Below are 13,298 nucleotides of genomic sequence, written 5' to 3' on the forward strand. Positions count from 1 at the left end.
TCCTTCCTACTTGAACTAATTGGACAATGTACAGTATAGCAGAATTATGTCGGCCCAATATATATATATATATATATATATATATATATATATATATATATAATTAACCAAAGGTTTGGCATGACGTGACAAGGAGGTGGCATTATAGTACAGACTCAGGGCACACGCAACCAGTTCGTTTAGGCCAATTGCATTCATTGGTTTCCAACTACAGCAAGATGGCAAACAGTTATTATAAGGCTTCATATAAACCTGAAAATATAGATAAGTAGGTACCAAAACATACTGTAGCCTATACCTACAGAATATATAGTAATACCTGCAGCACACCGCCTGAAACAAGCTCCAAATGTCTGAATTGCCCCCAATTTCAACTTGCTCCTACTTCAGAGCACGTGAATCCAGGAGGAGGCTCCAGCGGCGCCCAGAGGAGGAAGGCTGGGAAGCAGGAGAGAGGAGTATAAGAAGAGGATGAACCCGAGAAGCGTCAAAACAATTATTAAGCAACGGTCGAGAGGCGGAGAGCGGTAGTGTGCACAATGAAGACATAACACTGGAGATTTTACTTGACTAACTGAATTGTTGTCTCCCGAAGCCGAGGACCCAGAAGCTTTTGGCAGCGCTGTGAAGATTTCTGGGCGCCTCGCATTGAAGTGGGGTCTGGTAGGGTACTTATCTCTCCCGTGCTGTCGCCTGGCTACCTTTAAAACACCGGCAAAAAAAATACATGACAAAAACACTACGTTTCAGCACCTTAAGCGAGGACAGCTCCTTTCCTTGGCGTAACATTCAAAGTCTCAATTGGAGCCTGCACTTCTGAGCGAATTGAAACATTCTGCTTCTTGTTCCAGAACTCTTTGTACGTATGGACACTCCCAGTGTCGCTTACTGTATCTGTATTGCAAGCCTTAAAGTAGCTTAAAAATCCATCGTCGCAGAATCAGGAATTGACTTTAAGCTCAATATGTACCAGGGTCATTTGCAGGTAAGATGTTTTGTTCTTTTGAAATAGAAATGCATTCTATGTGTGTATGAGGGTGATGTTGAATAGCTTACATGTCAACTCTGTAGAAGGTGGTTTTATCATGTAGCCTAGTTCATGCCAAGGACGTTTCTACACAGGGAATATGAGGTAGCCTAATAACGGAATACGAGGAGACAATTAGACGATGACCACTGTGGTGTCGTGACTGTAAAAATAACTGTCCATTGGCCGTAGGCCTATGTTTTATATCAACGCGACAGGGTCTGTTTATTTTGTCCCATCACAGACTGTAGTGACTTGCGCGCTCAGATAATGATACGATCACTTCAACTGCTTTAGAAAATGCAGCGCTATTTAAATAAACAACAAGCAATTCATAGTCAGTGTCACGTTGGGAATAATTGACTTCCGGGACGTACATTTTAACCTCTTTTATGTTTCATGTGGGTTTTTATTGAATAATGTAGAGAGCCGCCTTGATATAGGGCACTTGCGGTGCCTATAGTTTAACCTTGACGACAGCTTGGTTTGTCTCGACAGCTTGGTTTCTATTGAGATAAAATTCTGTCCCCAGAGTAGCTCATATTCCTGCATGTAAACATAATTGCGCCCACAAAAAGTCAAATAAACGTTTCAATTATGTCAACGTGACCGGAAACAATGGTATGGAAGATACAGGAATCTGATGTCAAATTCTTTGGGAAGATATTCTTTGCTCAAGTTGAATAGTTTATTTATGACATTTATATGATCCACAATCAAAAGTATTATCATTCAAATACTCGACCTCTGATAGAAGTTAATTTGACCTCAAGAGAGGTCTGCCCTCATACAATTCAATGAGTTTGAAACAGTGAAACTGGTTAACAGTAGTCATGATATCTATAAGAGGGCTCAAATAAATAAACACATCATGAAAGTAATCAAAAGTACACGTGCAATGAATGATGGTCAAACTGTTACCAGACCTATGTCCCATTCCTGGCATGGTCATCTTTTGGTCAGTAAAATCACAATATAAAACGTCTTGAATACAAGCTGTACCAAGATTGATGACTTGTCAAGATTTTGTTGGTTAGATAAATAATTGATTCATGGATTCAAATCAGTGGTGGTCGGTGCCATTTAAGATGATGGAGGTCGTTTTATTAATTTGTAATTTTATGAGCAAGGCCTTATTTCTATTACAGCATATTGGATGACTGTCATTCATATTCCATTCACCCAGCTCAATGTAACAGCAATAGATTTAGGCTACTACGTGGTACTCAGGGTGGCAGGGTAGCCTAGTGTGTTCGACTAGTAACTGGAAGGTTGCAAGTTCAAATCCCCGAGCTGATAAGGTCTGTCGTTCTGCCCCTGAACAAGGCAGTTAACCCACTAGGCCGTCATTGAAAATAAGAATTTGTTCTTAACTTACTTGCCTAGTTAAATAAAGGTAATATACTAACATCTACCCTATACCCATCATGAGGTTGTGGCCTAAAAATGTACGTTTGCAGCACAGGTCCAGATAAAAAAAATGTGTAATGAAGGTGATAGACAGTGACACATTCAATACTGCCTTATTACATTATCGCCTGCGTCTAGCTGATCTAAGGTGTCATCATTAGTCCAACAGTTGCAAACAAGAGTTTCTATCGGACAAGTTCATGCCTGTTTTGTTCCATTTACTTCCATTTAAGAAAAGTTTTTCAACAGAATTGGCGGAATGAATACACCCCTGATCACCGCAAGCACAGTTCACTTCCATAGCAGCCACATACAAACAGCATGATCATTTACTCATTGTATAATTTCTTCTCGCATCTACGCACTCTTCTCCTCTCACCTTTTCTCTTTGCTTGTGGACTTCAGTGCACAATACAACAGTTGTCTGTGACAAGGCAAAAAAAACCTTCCAATCCAAACCTTCATACCATAACCGCTAACCGCTACACACACGCTATACACAGCCTAAATCGATGACACCATATTAGCTAACACATCATAGTCAACATAGCTATCTATTAGAACTAACACGTTAATAAACCCACTATAATCATGCAGTGCAGTGTACCACAAGCTGTTTAGCAGTTAAACCGGCGGGCCCCAGTGGCAAAACATTAATAAAACCAAAAGCTTACCTTGACTTGGAAGAGTTCTAGTGTTAGATAGCCATAGCCAGCTAGCTAACGTAGCAACCCTCTCTATTAGAGCCAGGTGCTCTCTCTCTTGCTTCTCCTTAATTTTTGAAGATATTAATTTGTTCAAAACTGTTAGACAATAGTTTATCTTGCTTTTTGAGTCAACTACTCACCACATTTTATGCACTGCAGTGCTAGCTAGCTGTAGCTTGTGTTTTCAGTACTAGATTCATTTTCTGATCCTTTGATTGGGTCGACAACATGTCAGTTCATGCTGCAAGAGCTCTGATCGGTTGGAGGACGTCCTCCGGAAGTTGTCATAATTACTGTGTAAGTCTATGGTGAGAACCATGAGCCTCCTAGGTTTTGTATTGAAGCCAATGTACCAAGAGGAGGACGGAAGCGAGCTGTCCTCTGGCTACACCATTGTGCTATCCTACAGAGTGCTTTAGAGGCTTCTGTAGACCTTCTTTGCAAAATAGTGTGTTTTAATCAATTATTTGGTGACGTGAATATATTTAATATAGTTTTCACTAAAAAGGACGCTTTTTAAATTGTTTTACTATTTCTATGAAATTCACTGAGGAGGATGGTCTTCCCCTCCCCTCTCTGAGCCTCCACTGATTAAATTCCTTATACAACCAGTTCATTACACAACACTTATTTAAGCAATAATGTACACGAGACAATGCTGTATCATGAATACAGTCACAGGTAAATGGCTTTGTTCGGCCCAACGCGATAGCGGATCCAAATTCAAAAGTAAATCATTGTTTCCGAGGTCGGAGAGGAGACTGCAAAGCTTATATTAACCCCTGCTGTACCAAACTAAATGCTAGTCTTATATTAACCCCCGCTGTATTAAACTAAATGCTAGTCTTATATTAACCCCCGCTGTATTAAACTAAATACTATACTTATATTAACCCCCGCTGTATTAAACTAATGCTAGACTTATATTAACCCCCGCTGTATTAAACGAAATACTAGATTTATATGAACCCCCGCTGTATTAAACTAATGCTAGACTTATATTAACCCCCGCTGTATTAAACTAAATGCTAGACTTATATTAACCCCCGCTGTATTAAACTAAATACTAGACTTATATTAACCCCCGCTGTATTAAACTAAATGCTAGACTTATATTAACCCCCGCTGTATTAAACTAAATGCAAGACTTATATTAACCCCCGCTGTATTAAACTAAATGCTAGTCTTATATTAACCCCCGCTGTAGTAAACTAAATACTAGACTTATATTAACCCCCGCTGTATTAAACTAAATGCTAGACTTATATTAACCCCCGCTGTATTAAACTAAATGCTTTTATTAACTCCCGCTGTATTAAACTAAATGCTAGGCTTATATTAACCCCCACTGTATTAAACTAAATGCTAGGCTTATATTAACCCCTGCTGTACCAAACTAAATGCTAGTCTTATATTAACCCCCGCTGTATTAAACTAAATGCTAGACTTATATTAACCCCCGCTGTATTAAACTAAATACTAGACTTATATTAACCCCCGCTGTATTAAACTAAATGCTAGTCTTATATTAACCCCTGCTGTATTAAACTAAATGCTGGACTTATATTAACCCCCGCTGTATTAAACTAAATACTAGACTTATATTAACCCCCGCTGTATTAAACTAAATGCTAGACTTATATTAACCCCCGCTGTATTAAACTAAATGCTAGTCTTATATTAGCAGGCATAGTGTGCTAGTGACGGCCAATGCAGCACAGCTTGGAACGCTGCTTGTCCAATCAGCATCTAGGATCCAAACAACCACTTTTATAAACTTGTTTATGTACCAAAGGCCTCTCCAGACAGAGCTTATTAAAAACTGTCAAACAATGTATTGTAACATTTAATTATAGATACATTTGAATCTATTTAATTAGATAGAACACCTTTCCAGAACTGTAATGTACTACGAATGGAGAGTGTGAATCCAAGCTGCAATAATGACTGTCATTTTTCTGTATTGAACATCCTTTGAATATCTGATGAATGTTTTTCTGGCCTCCATTTACTGTACACGTCTGTCTGTGTGTGTGTGTCTCTGTGTGTGTGTGTCTCTGTCTCTGTGTGTGTGTGTGTGTCTGTCTCTGTGTGTGTCTGTCTCTGTGTGTGTCTGTCTCTGTGTGTGTCTGTCTCTGTGTGTGTCTGTCTCTGTGTGTGTCTGTCTCTGTGTGTGTCTGTCTCTGTCTCTGTGTGTGTCTGTCTCTGTGTGTGTCTGTCTCTGTGTGTGTGTGTGTCTGTCTCTGTGTGTGTCTCTGTGTGTGTCTCTGTGTGTGTGTGTGTCTGTCTCTGTGTGTGTGTCTGTCTCTGTGTGTGTGTCTGTCTCTGTGTGTGTCTGTCTCTGTGTGTGTGTCTGTGTGTGTGTGTCTCTGTGTGTGTGTGTGTGTGTCTCTGTGTGTGTGTGTGTGTCTCTGTGTGTGTGTGTGTCTCTGTGTGTGTGTGTCTGTGTGTGTGTGTGTGTGTGTGTGTGTGTGTCTCTGTGTGTGTGTGTCTGTGTGTGTGTGTCTGTGTGTGTGTGTGTGTGTGTGTGTGTCTCTGTGTGTAACTGTCTCTCTGTGTGTGTCTGTCTGTGTGTGTGTGTGTGTGTCTGTCTCTGTGTGTGTGTGTGTGTGTGACTGTCTCTGTGTGTGTGTCTGTCTCTGTGTGTGTGTGTGTGTGTGTGTGTGTCTATCTCTGTGTCTGTGTGTGTGTCTGTCTCTGTCTGTCTGTGTGTGTGTCTGTCTGTGTTTGTCTGTGTGTGTGTGTGTGTCTGTTTATGTGTGTGTCTGTCTCTGTGTGTGTGTGTTTGTGTCTGTCTCTGTGTGTGTGTGTGTGTGTGTGTGTGTGTGTGTGTGTCTGTCTCTGTGTTTGTGTGCTCGCGTGTGTGTGCATGAAAGAGGGGGTAGGTGTGTCAGTACTGGAGAGATGTTTTTTCCCGATTTTTATTTTTTTATTTTTTTATTTATTTATTATTTTTTTTTTTTATCTGATCTTTGTTTCAAATAGCACAGCCCCATAAATCGGACAAATAACCAAGCTTTTATAATGACTGATGATTTCATTTAGGTTAGCTGATACTTCTTATGTGTCCCGTCTCATGACTGGAAAACATTTGCCTCTGGCTTTGCTTTTAGATCATAGCACGTAAGCAATACTTGATAATACATTTTCCATGTTGTTTTATCTGCAAATGTTCAGTCGATGCAAACCGGACGCTTTATCTGTCAGTGATGGGCTCTCAGCTGCATCACTCAGCTTGTGTAAAGGGAGGCATTTATCTTGACAGTGACGACACCTTTCTCCTTGAAGCTAATTTCAAGTCTATGCTGTTTATTATTTTGTTAAGAAGCGAACTGCACACTACAGCATACTGTATTGTGACCGCAACCAGCACTTACTGATCTGTCTGTACATTATCTTCATGTGGACTACATTTCTGTCATGGAAGGATGTGGATGACTGTATTTTTATAACAGTTAGCTTGACAGCCAAGTCTTGGACACATATTCAGTTGGACACTGTGCCTCACAGCCTTCTAACTAGATAGAAAGTTCATATAGGCCAGGATTTGTTTTACTGTAAGTCTCAAGACCCTGTCGAGAGGTCACTTCAACTCTATGAATTGTTAAAGGAAAATTACACCCCCAAAAACTATCTTTTGGTATTTGTTTCATTAGTCCATTGTTGATATACAGTCCCAAAGTGTTTTGCGTGTCAGCAATTACGTTTTCAAGATATAACACTTTCAAAAATATAGAAATACATCCGGTATGTTGCAAAATGCATCATACCGGTTGTATTTTCCTTTAACCATTCATAAGAATGGATCGGACCTCTGAACAGGGTCTTGAGACTTACAATAAATCATTTTCTTGTGCTGTCTGCATTCTGTAGCTCAACATCTTAAAAAGATTACAATGATTACTATGCTTCTTCAAGTTACTGCAGCAGCGCGGGACCTTTCAATGGGTTTGCTAGTCAGAGCTATCGTCTACCTTCCCTTTAAATTGATATCACAGTAAATCTATGCAACCACTCTCTCAGAGTTGCGTGAATGCATTGGCTTATTACAAAGGGTGAGCAGACAAAGAAGCCCCATCTCCCTTCTCCTGTCATTTCTCATTGGGTTTTTTCACTTGGCTCTCCGCTCCCTCATATACAGTACCTGGTTGTTATTATGTCTATGTACCTGGTTGTTATTATGTCTATGTACCTGGTTGTTATTATGCCTATGTACCTGGTTGTTATTATGCCTATGTACCTGGTTGTTATTATGCCTATGTACCTGGTTGTTATTATGCCTATGTACCTGGTTGTTATTATGCCTATGTACCTGGTTGTTATTATGTCTATGTACCTGGTTGTTATTATGCCTATGTACCTGGTTGTTATTATGCCTATGTACCTGGTTGTTATTATGTCTATGTACCTCGTTGTTGTTATGCCTATGTACCTGGTTGTTATTATGCCTATGTACCTGGTTGTTATTATGTCTATGTACCTGGTTGTTATTATGCCTATGTACCTGGTTGTTATTATGCCTATGTACCTGGTTGTTATTATGTCTATGTACCTGGTTGTTATTATGTCTATGTACCTGGTTGTTATTATGCCTATGCACCTGGTTGTTATTATGTCTATGTACCTGGTTGTTATTATGCCTATGTACCTGGTTGTTATTATGTCTATGTACCTGGTTGTTATTATGCCTATGTACCTGGTTGTTATTATGCCTATGTACCTGGTTGTTATTATGCCTATGTACCTGGTTGTTATTATGCCTATGTACCTGGTTGTTATTATGTCTATGTACCTGGTTGTTATTATGCCTATGTACCTGGTTGTTATTATGCCTATGTACCTGGTTGTTATTATGCCTATGTACCTGGTTGTTATTATGTCTATGTACCTGGTTGTTATTATGCCTATGTACCTGGTTGTTATTATGTCTATGTACCTGGTTGTTATTATGTCTATGTACCTGGTTGTTATTATGCCTATGTACCTGGTTGTTATTATGCCTATGTACCTGGTTGTTATTATGCCTATGTACCTGGTTGTTATTATGCCTATGTACCTGGTTGTTATTATGTCTATGTACCTAGTTGTTATTATGTCTATGTACCTGGTTGTTATTATGCCTATGTACCTGGTTGTTATTATGTCTATGTACCTGGTTGTTATTATGCCTATGTTCCTGGTTGTTATTTTTCCTTTATACAATGGGTGGTTCTAATCCTGGATGCTAATTGGTTTAAACCGTGTTCCAGCAGGTGTCTATTCCACAAGTTACCACTGGCTACGGCTATGACGTTGAAATGCCTATTTATGGTTCCATCTCACTGCGCAGTCCACTATCTCATTAGCCCAACCAGGAAATGTATAAACTTGATGTCCTCTTTAAAAATAAAACCTGGACATTATCTCCCATTTCTTTTAGACTAGCATTTGGTTTTCATCAGCGGAGATTTATATAAACTTTGCTGAATGTCTCTCCAACATTTGCAACATTGTTTAAATATTGAAATTCAATCTCCAGATGTCCCCTAGTAATGAATGTGTCGGGATGAGACAGGCAGGCAGCTTTTCTCAGCCAGTGGAAATCCTGAATCACCAAAATGTGTATGCATACTGTATATACAGAGAAATGTAAAAAAAAAAAGATTCAAACAGGTCAAACGAAACGAAATGCAGCTAGTTGGAAGTGAACATTGCCAGCCAGCATGGCAACGGTACATTTAGAACGAACGACTAGGTCGCGTCCATAGATATAGAATAAAAAGACTTCCCGACTGGGTCGCGTCTCTGGCAACCTAACTGATCGAATGAACGACCAGCCGGCTTGTGCTGCAACCCTAGATGTGTCGAGACTATATCTCGTGGAAGGATGAAATAGTATGAATAAAATACAGTTTTTAATGAAAATATGTCAATCATTATTTGAATATGTTGCTAAACCGTTGTATAAAGGTGATAATGCCCTCGAGGCCGGTGTTTGCCGTCCCGAAACAAAAACACCCTACCAATATATCCTCCAAACACCGGCTTCGAGGGCATTATCATTTTAATGTACCTGGTTGTTATAATGCCTATGTAAAACAGATGATTAATTTTCATAAATAAACCAGGATTGTGGTGGATTGTGGTGATATGCCGATGAGACAATGTTGGGGATTTAATATCTTGGTGTTGTATAGATGTGATAACGTGCCATCCTGTTCTTAACTTTGGCCCAGTGTACACCATTGGATACTGTCTGGGTAATCTCATCGGTTGGCACAAACATAATTGCCGGGCAGAAATCTGATAGAAATTCTGTCCCAACTTCTGCCCATCTTTCTAATCCTGATTATTTTAACAGCCAGATCAACAATAGGGCTTACATACGCCATTCCATCTCCCTCCACATCTCTCTAATCCTGATTATTTGTTCTAAACTGACAGATCAACAATAGGGCTTACAGTACATACGCCATTCCATCTCCCACCACATCTGGGAAAACACCTCTGTCAGAGAGTAGTGTCTGCCATGTGTCATTGGACAGAAACTGTGAGGTCTACCCGTTTTATGCTGTGTATAACAATGAGCGTAGTGTGTATGCTCTTTGAAACCCATCCAAATACTTTGAAAGTTACACTTGGGAATTGTTAGACAAGGTTGTTAGATAAGAATAAAAGCCATTGTTTTATCAAATAATTAATCAGAGTACAAAACATGATTTCAATGTTTTCCTGTGAACCTCCGGCAAAGCACCACTAACCATCAACATACAGCACCACTAACCATCAACATACAGCACCACTAACCAGCAATATACAGCACCCCTAACCAGCAACATACAGCACCACTAACCAGCAACATACAGCACCACTAACCAGCAATATACAGCACCCCTAACCAGCAACATACAGCACCACTAACTAGCAATCTACAGCACCACTAACCAGCAACATACAACACCACTAACCAGCAACATACAGCACCACTAACCAGCAACATACAGCACCACTAACCAGCAACATATAGCACCACTAACCAGCAACATACAGCACCCCTAACCAGCAACATACAGCACCACTAACCAGCAACATACAGCACCCCTAACCAGCAACATACAGCACCACTAACCAGCAACATACAGCACCCCTAACCAGCAACATACAGCACCACTAACCAGCAACATACAGCACCACTAACCAGCAACATACAGCACCCCTAACCAGCAACATACAGCACCACTAACCAGCAACATACAGCACCACTAACCAGCAACATACAGCACCACTAACCAGCAACATATAGCACCACTAACCAGCAACATACAGCACCACTAACCAGCAACATACAGCACCCCTAACCAGCAACATACAGAATTGGCAAATGTGCAAATGTGTAAAACTGCTCATCCATTTCAGAAAAGCTCTGAGGTATTTGCAAATGTAACTCTGAATGTGATTTTTTAAATATATTTCTACAATATTTTGTAAGGAGAATGTTACAGATAGTTGGCAGGTAGCCTAAAGGTTTAGAGAGATGAGTCAGCAGTCAATGGGTTGACAGTTTGAATCCCAGGTCTGGTGAGGAGTGAGCTGCAATGAAGAACAAATCTGGTAGAGAGTATTACAGGCAACGGGAGGGTTGTTGGCATCAGTATCCTAGATGGTATCTCCTGCCTTGAGCAAGGTAATCTTAAAGTGGAACTGACAGCATTTTAGCAACTTAATATCAGTTCATATACACCCCCAGGAAGAAAATAGTATTTAAAATTATTTTTTATACATTATCTGATAAGCAAGCACTTTGCACGTTTTCATAAATTCATAGAATGTTTGGGGATTATAGTAAGGCATTTGTGAAGATTCTGCTCCGTTCATCTTTCCCTCGATCCTGGCTAGTCTCCCTGTCCCTGCCGCTGAAAAACATCCCCACAGCATGATGCTGCCACTACCATGCTTCATAGTAGGTATGGTGCCAGGTTTCCTCCAGAAGGGACGCTTGGCATTCAGGCCAAAGAGTTCAATCTCGGTTTCATCAGACTGGAGAATCTTGTTTCTCATGGTGTGAGAGTTCTTTAGGTGCCTTTTGGCAAACTTCAAGTGGGCTGTCATGTGCCTTTTACTGAGGAGAGGATTCCTTCTGGCCACTTTACCATAAAATCCTGATTGGTGGAGTGCTGCAGAGATGGTTGTCCTTCTGGAAGGTTCTCCCATCTCCACAGAGGAAGCTCTGTCAGAGTGACCATCTGGTTCTTGGTCACCTCCCTGACCAAGCCCCTTGCTCAGTTTGGCTGGGCGGCCAGCTCTAGGAAGAGTCTTGGTGCTTCCAAACTTCTTCCATTTAAGAATGATGGAGGCCACTGTGTTCTTGCAGACCTTTAATGCCACAGAAACGTTTTGGTACCCTTCCCCAGATCTGTGCCTCGACACAATCCTGTCTCAGAACATGCTCTGACATGCACTGTCAACTGTAGGACCTTATGTAGACAGGTGTGTGCCTTTCCAAATCATGTCCAATCAATTGAATCTACCACAGGTGGACTTCAATGAAGTTGTAGAAACATCTCAAGGATGATCAATGGAAACAGGATACACAATAAGAATAACACTACAGTCTGAAGACAGCCATGTTTCAGTGAGAAACATGCAATCAACTTTTGTTGTAGGTAATGAGGTCATTCACAAGAAAGGTTTTACTAGTGATTGCTCTAACATTTAAATGTGCCATATCAATGAGTGTGGGCCACTCTGCCCCTGGAGCATCTGCCTAGAGGTAACCAATGGAATAACAATCAAATTATTAACATTACAGCAATTTTTTTCTGCCAGTCTCAAATCTATCAGAATGGTAGGAGATGACAGTTTGTATAGACCCACTAGAAGGTGGAGTTAAAGGAATATAAATTAGGTTACTCACAATAACCATAGTACTATTTCTATAGGAGTTGATATGGTTTCCAAGTCCTCTGTTGCTTATTCTGACAGGGAGGACTGGAGCACTACCAGACACTGTCTGTCAGTCTCTTAAACAGTTTGATGTTGCTGGAAATAATCCTGGAACCCCTGTGGTTAGAGTGAATCCTGTCTGTTTTAAAAAGTGTTGGTTCCTCCCACAGCAAATCAAAGTTGTCACAAAAAGAGACATTCCTGTCATTGCCAAGTTTCTTCAGGTACTCGTTTCGGGCAAAGAGTCAGCTGAAACGTTCCGAACCCCTTCGGGAGCATGGGAGGGGGCCAGAGATAATTGTTATTTTCCCTGTGCTAGCAAGGGTCTTACATTTCTTTTAGAAGTCCTCCCTCAGTTCTTCAGATAGCCTAAAACGATGGTCGTTAAAACCTAAGTGAGTGACGATGGTGTCAATAGTGCATTAGTTGGCCAGAACCGTGGGCAGGAGAGAGTTGATGTCATGGATACGGGCTCCTGGGTGACAGTGGACCTTGGTCGGTCCACAGACCGTAGGCAGGACAAAATCTCTCCTCATCGAGCTGTCCAGATTGAAGGTGATAGTGATGGAATCCCATGGGGAAACAACCTACTGAACTGCAGTGGTTGTGGGGGAGGGTGCCTGGCTGTTGGTATACACCCATGATCCTTGTTGACTCACGGTGCTGGTAGGTCCGTCTCTAGCGGGGCAAAGCTGTTTGATAGCTGGATCGGATTTTCTTGGGTTTATGGGTGGCCAGACTGCCTCCCTGATCTGCTACGCATTGCGAGTGTCCAGTCTCCCTTGGGCCGCGGAGTTAAGCTTAACATCTGTTTGTTGGATTGGAACAGATCAACGCCGCCCGACTCATCGACAGCTTTGCTATAGGAGGCATTTAAAACTGAGATTGGGTTTGCCTGGGTTACAGCAAGGTCGGGGTTACTTAGAAAGCAGGTTTTCCTTTTCTCCCAGCCAAGCTAACAGCCAGAGGATCTCTTCTCTAAGATACTTGATGGTAGTGCATTTAGGGCAGACAAATCCCTGTCAATTGTCCAGTTCCACCTTATCTTCATCTTGTGAATGTGTGGAAACACCTGAAGCATTTATTCCCAGCCTTGGATAAAAACACCAGTGGGCTAGCACTGCTAGCGTTAGCCTGCTCCATTTTCATGATGGCTAGCAGCTAACTGCTACTTAACAGGAATCTGCTAGCAGCTAACTGCAATTTAAGAGGAATCTGGGACACAAACTTGC

At 41.1% G+C, this 13,298-nt stretch overlaps 1 protein-coding gene across 4 annotated transcripts in view; it reads left to right on the forward strand.

Moving 5' to 3' along the window:
• Positions 1-436: 436 nt before the first annotated feature.
• Positions 437-13,298, forward strand: part of pex5la (peroxisomal biogenesis factor 5-like a) — a 176,680-nt gene continuing 163,818 nt past the window's right edge. For all 4 annotated transcript variants that reach the window (XR_003867317.1, XM_029695522.1, XM_029695523.1 and 1 more), the window contains exon 1: positions 437-985. Coding sequence is in view for 3 of the 4 variants with exons in the window: in XM_029695522.1 (XP_029551382.1) it covers positions 965-985 (21 nt within the window). In the remaining variant the exon portion in view is untranslated. The remainder of the gene's footprint in view (positions 986-13,298) is intronic.

Source organism: Salmo trutta, chromosome 17 (genome assembly GCF_901001165.1).
Source record: "Salmo trutta chromosome 17, fSalTru1.1, whole genome shotgun sequence".
In the NCBI taxonomy this organism is placed as follows: Eukaryota; Metazoa; Chordata; class Actinopteri; order Salmoniformes; family Salmonidae; genus Salmo; species Salmo trutta.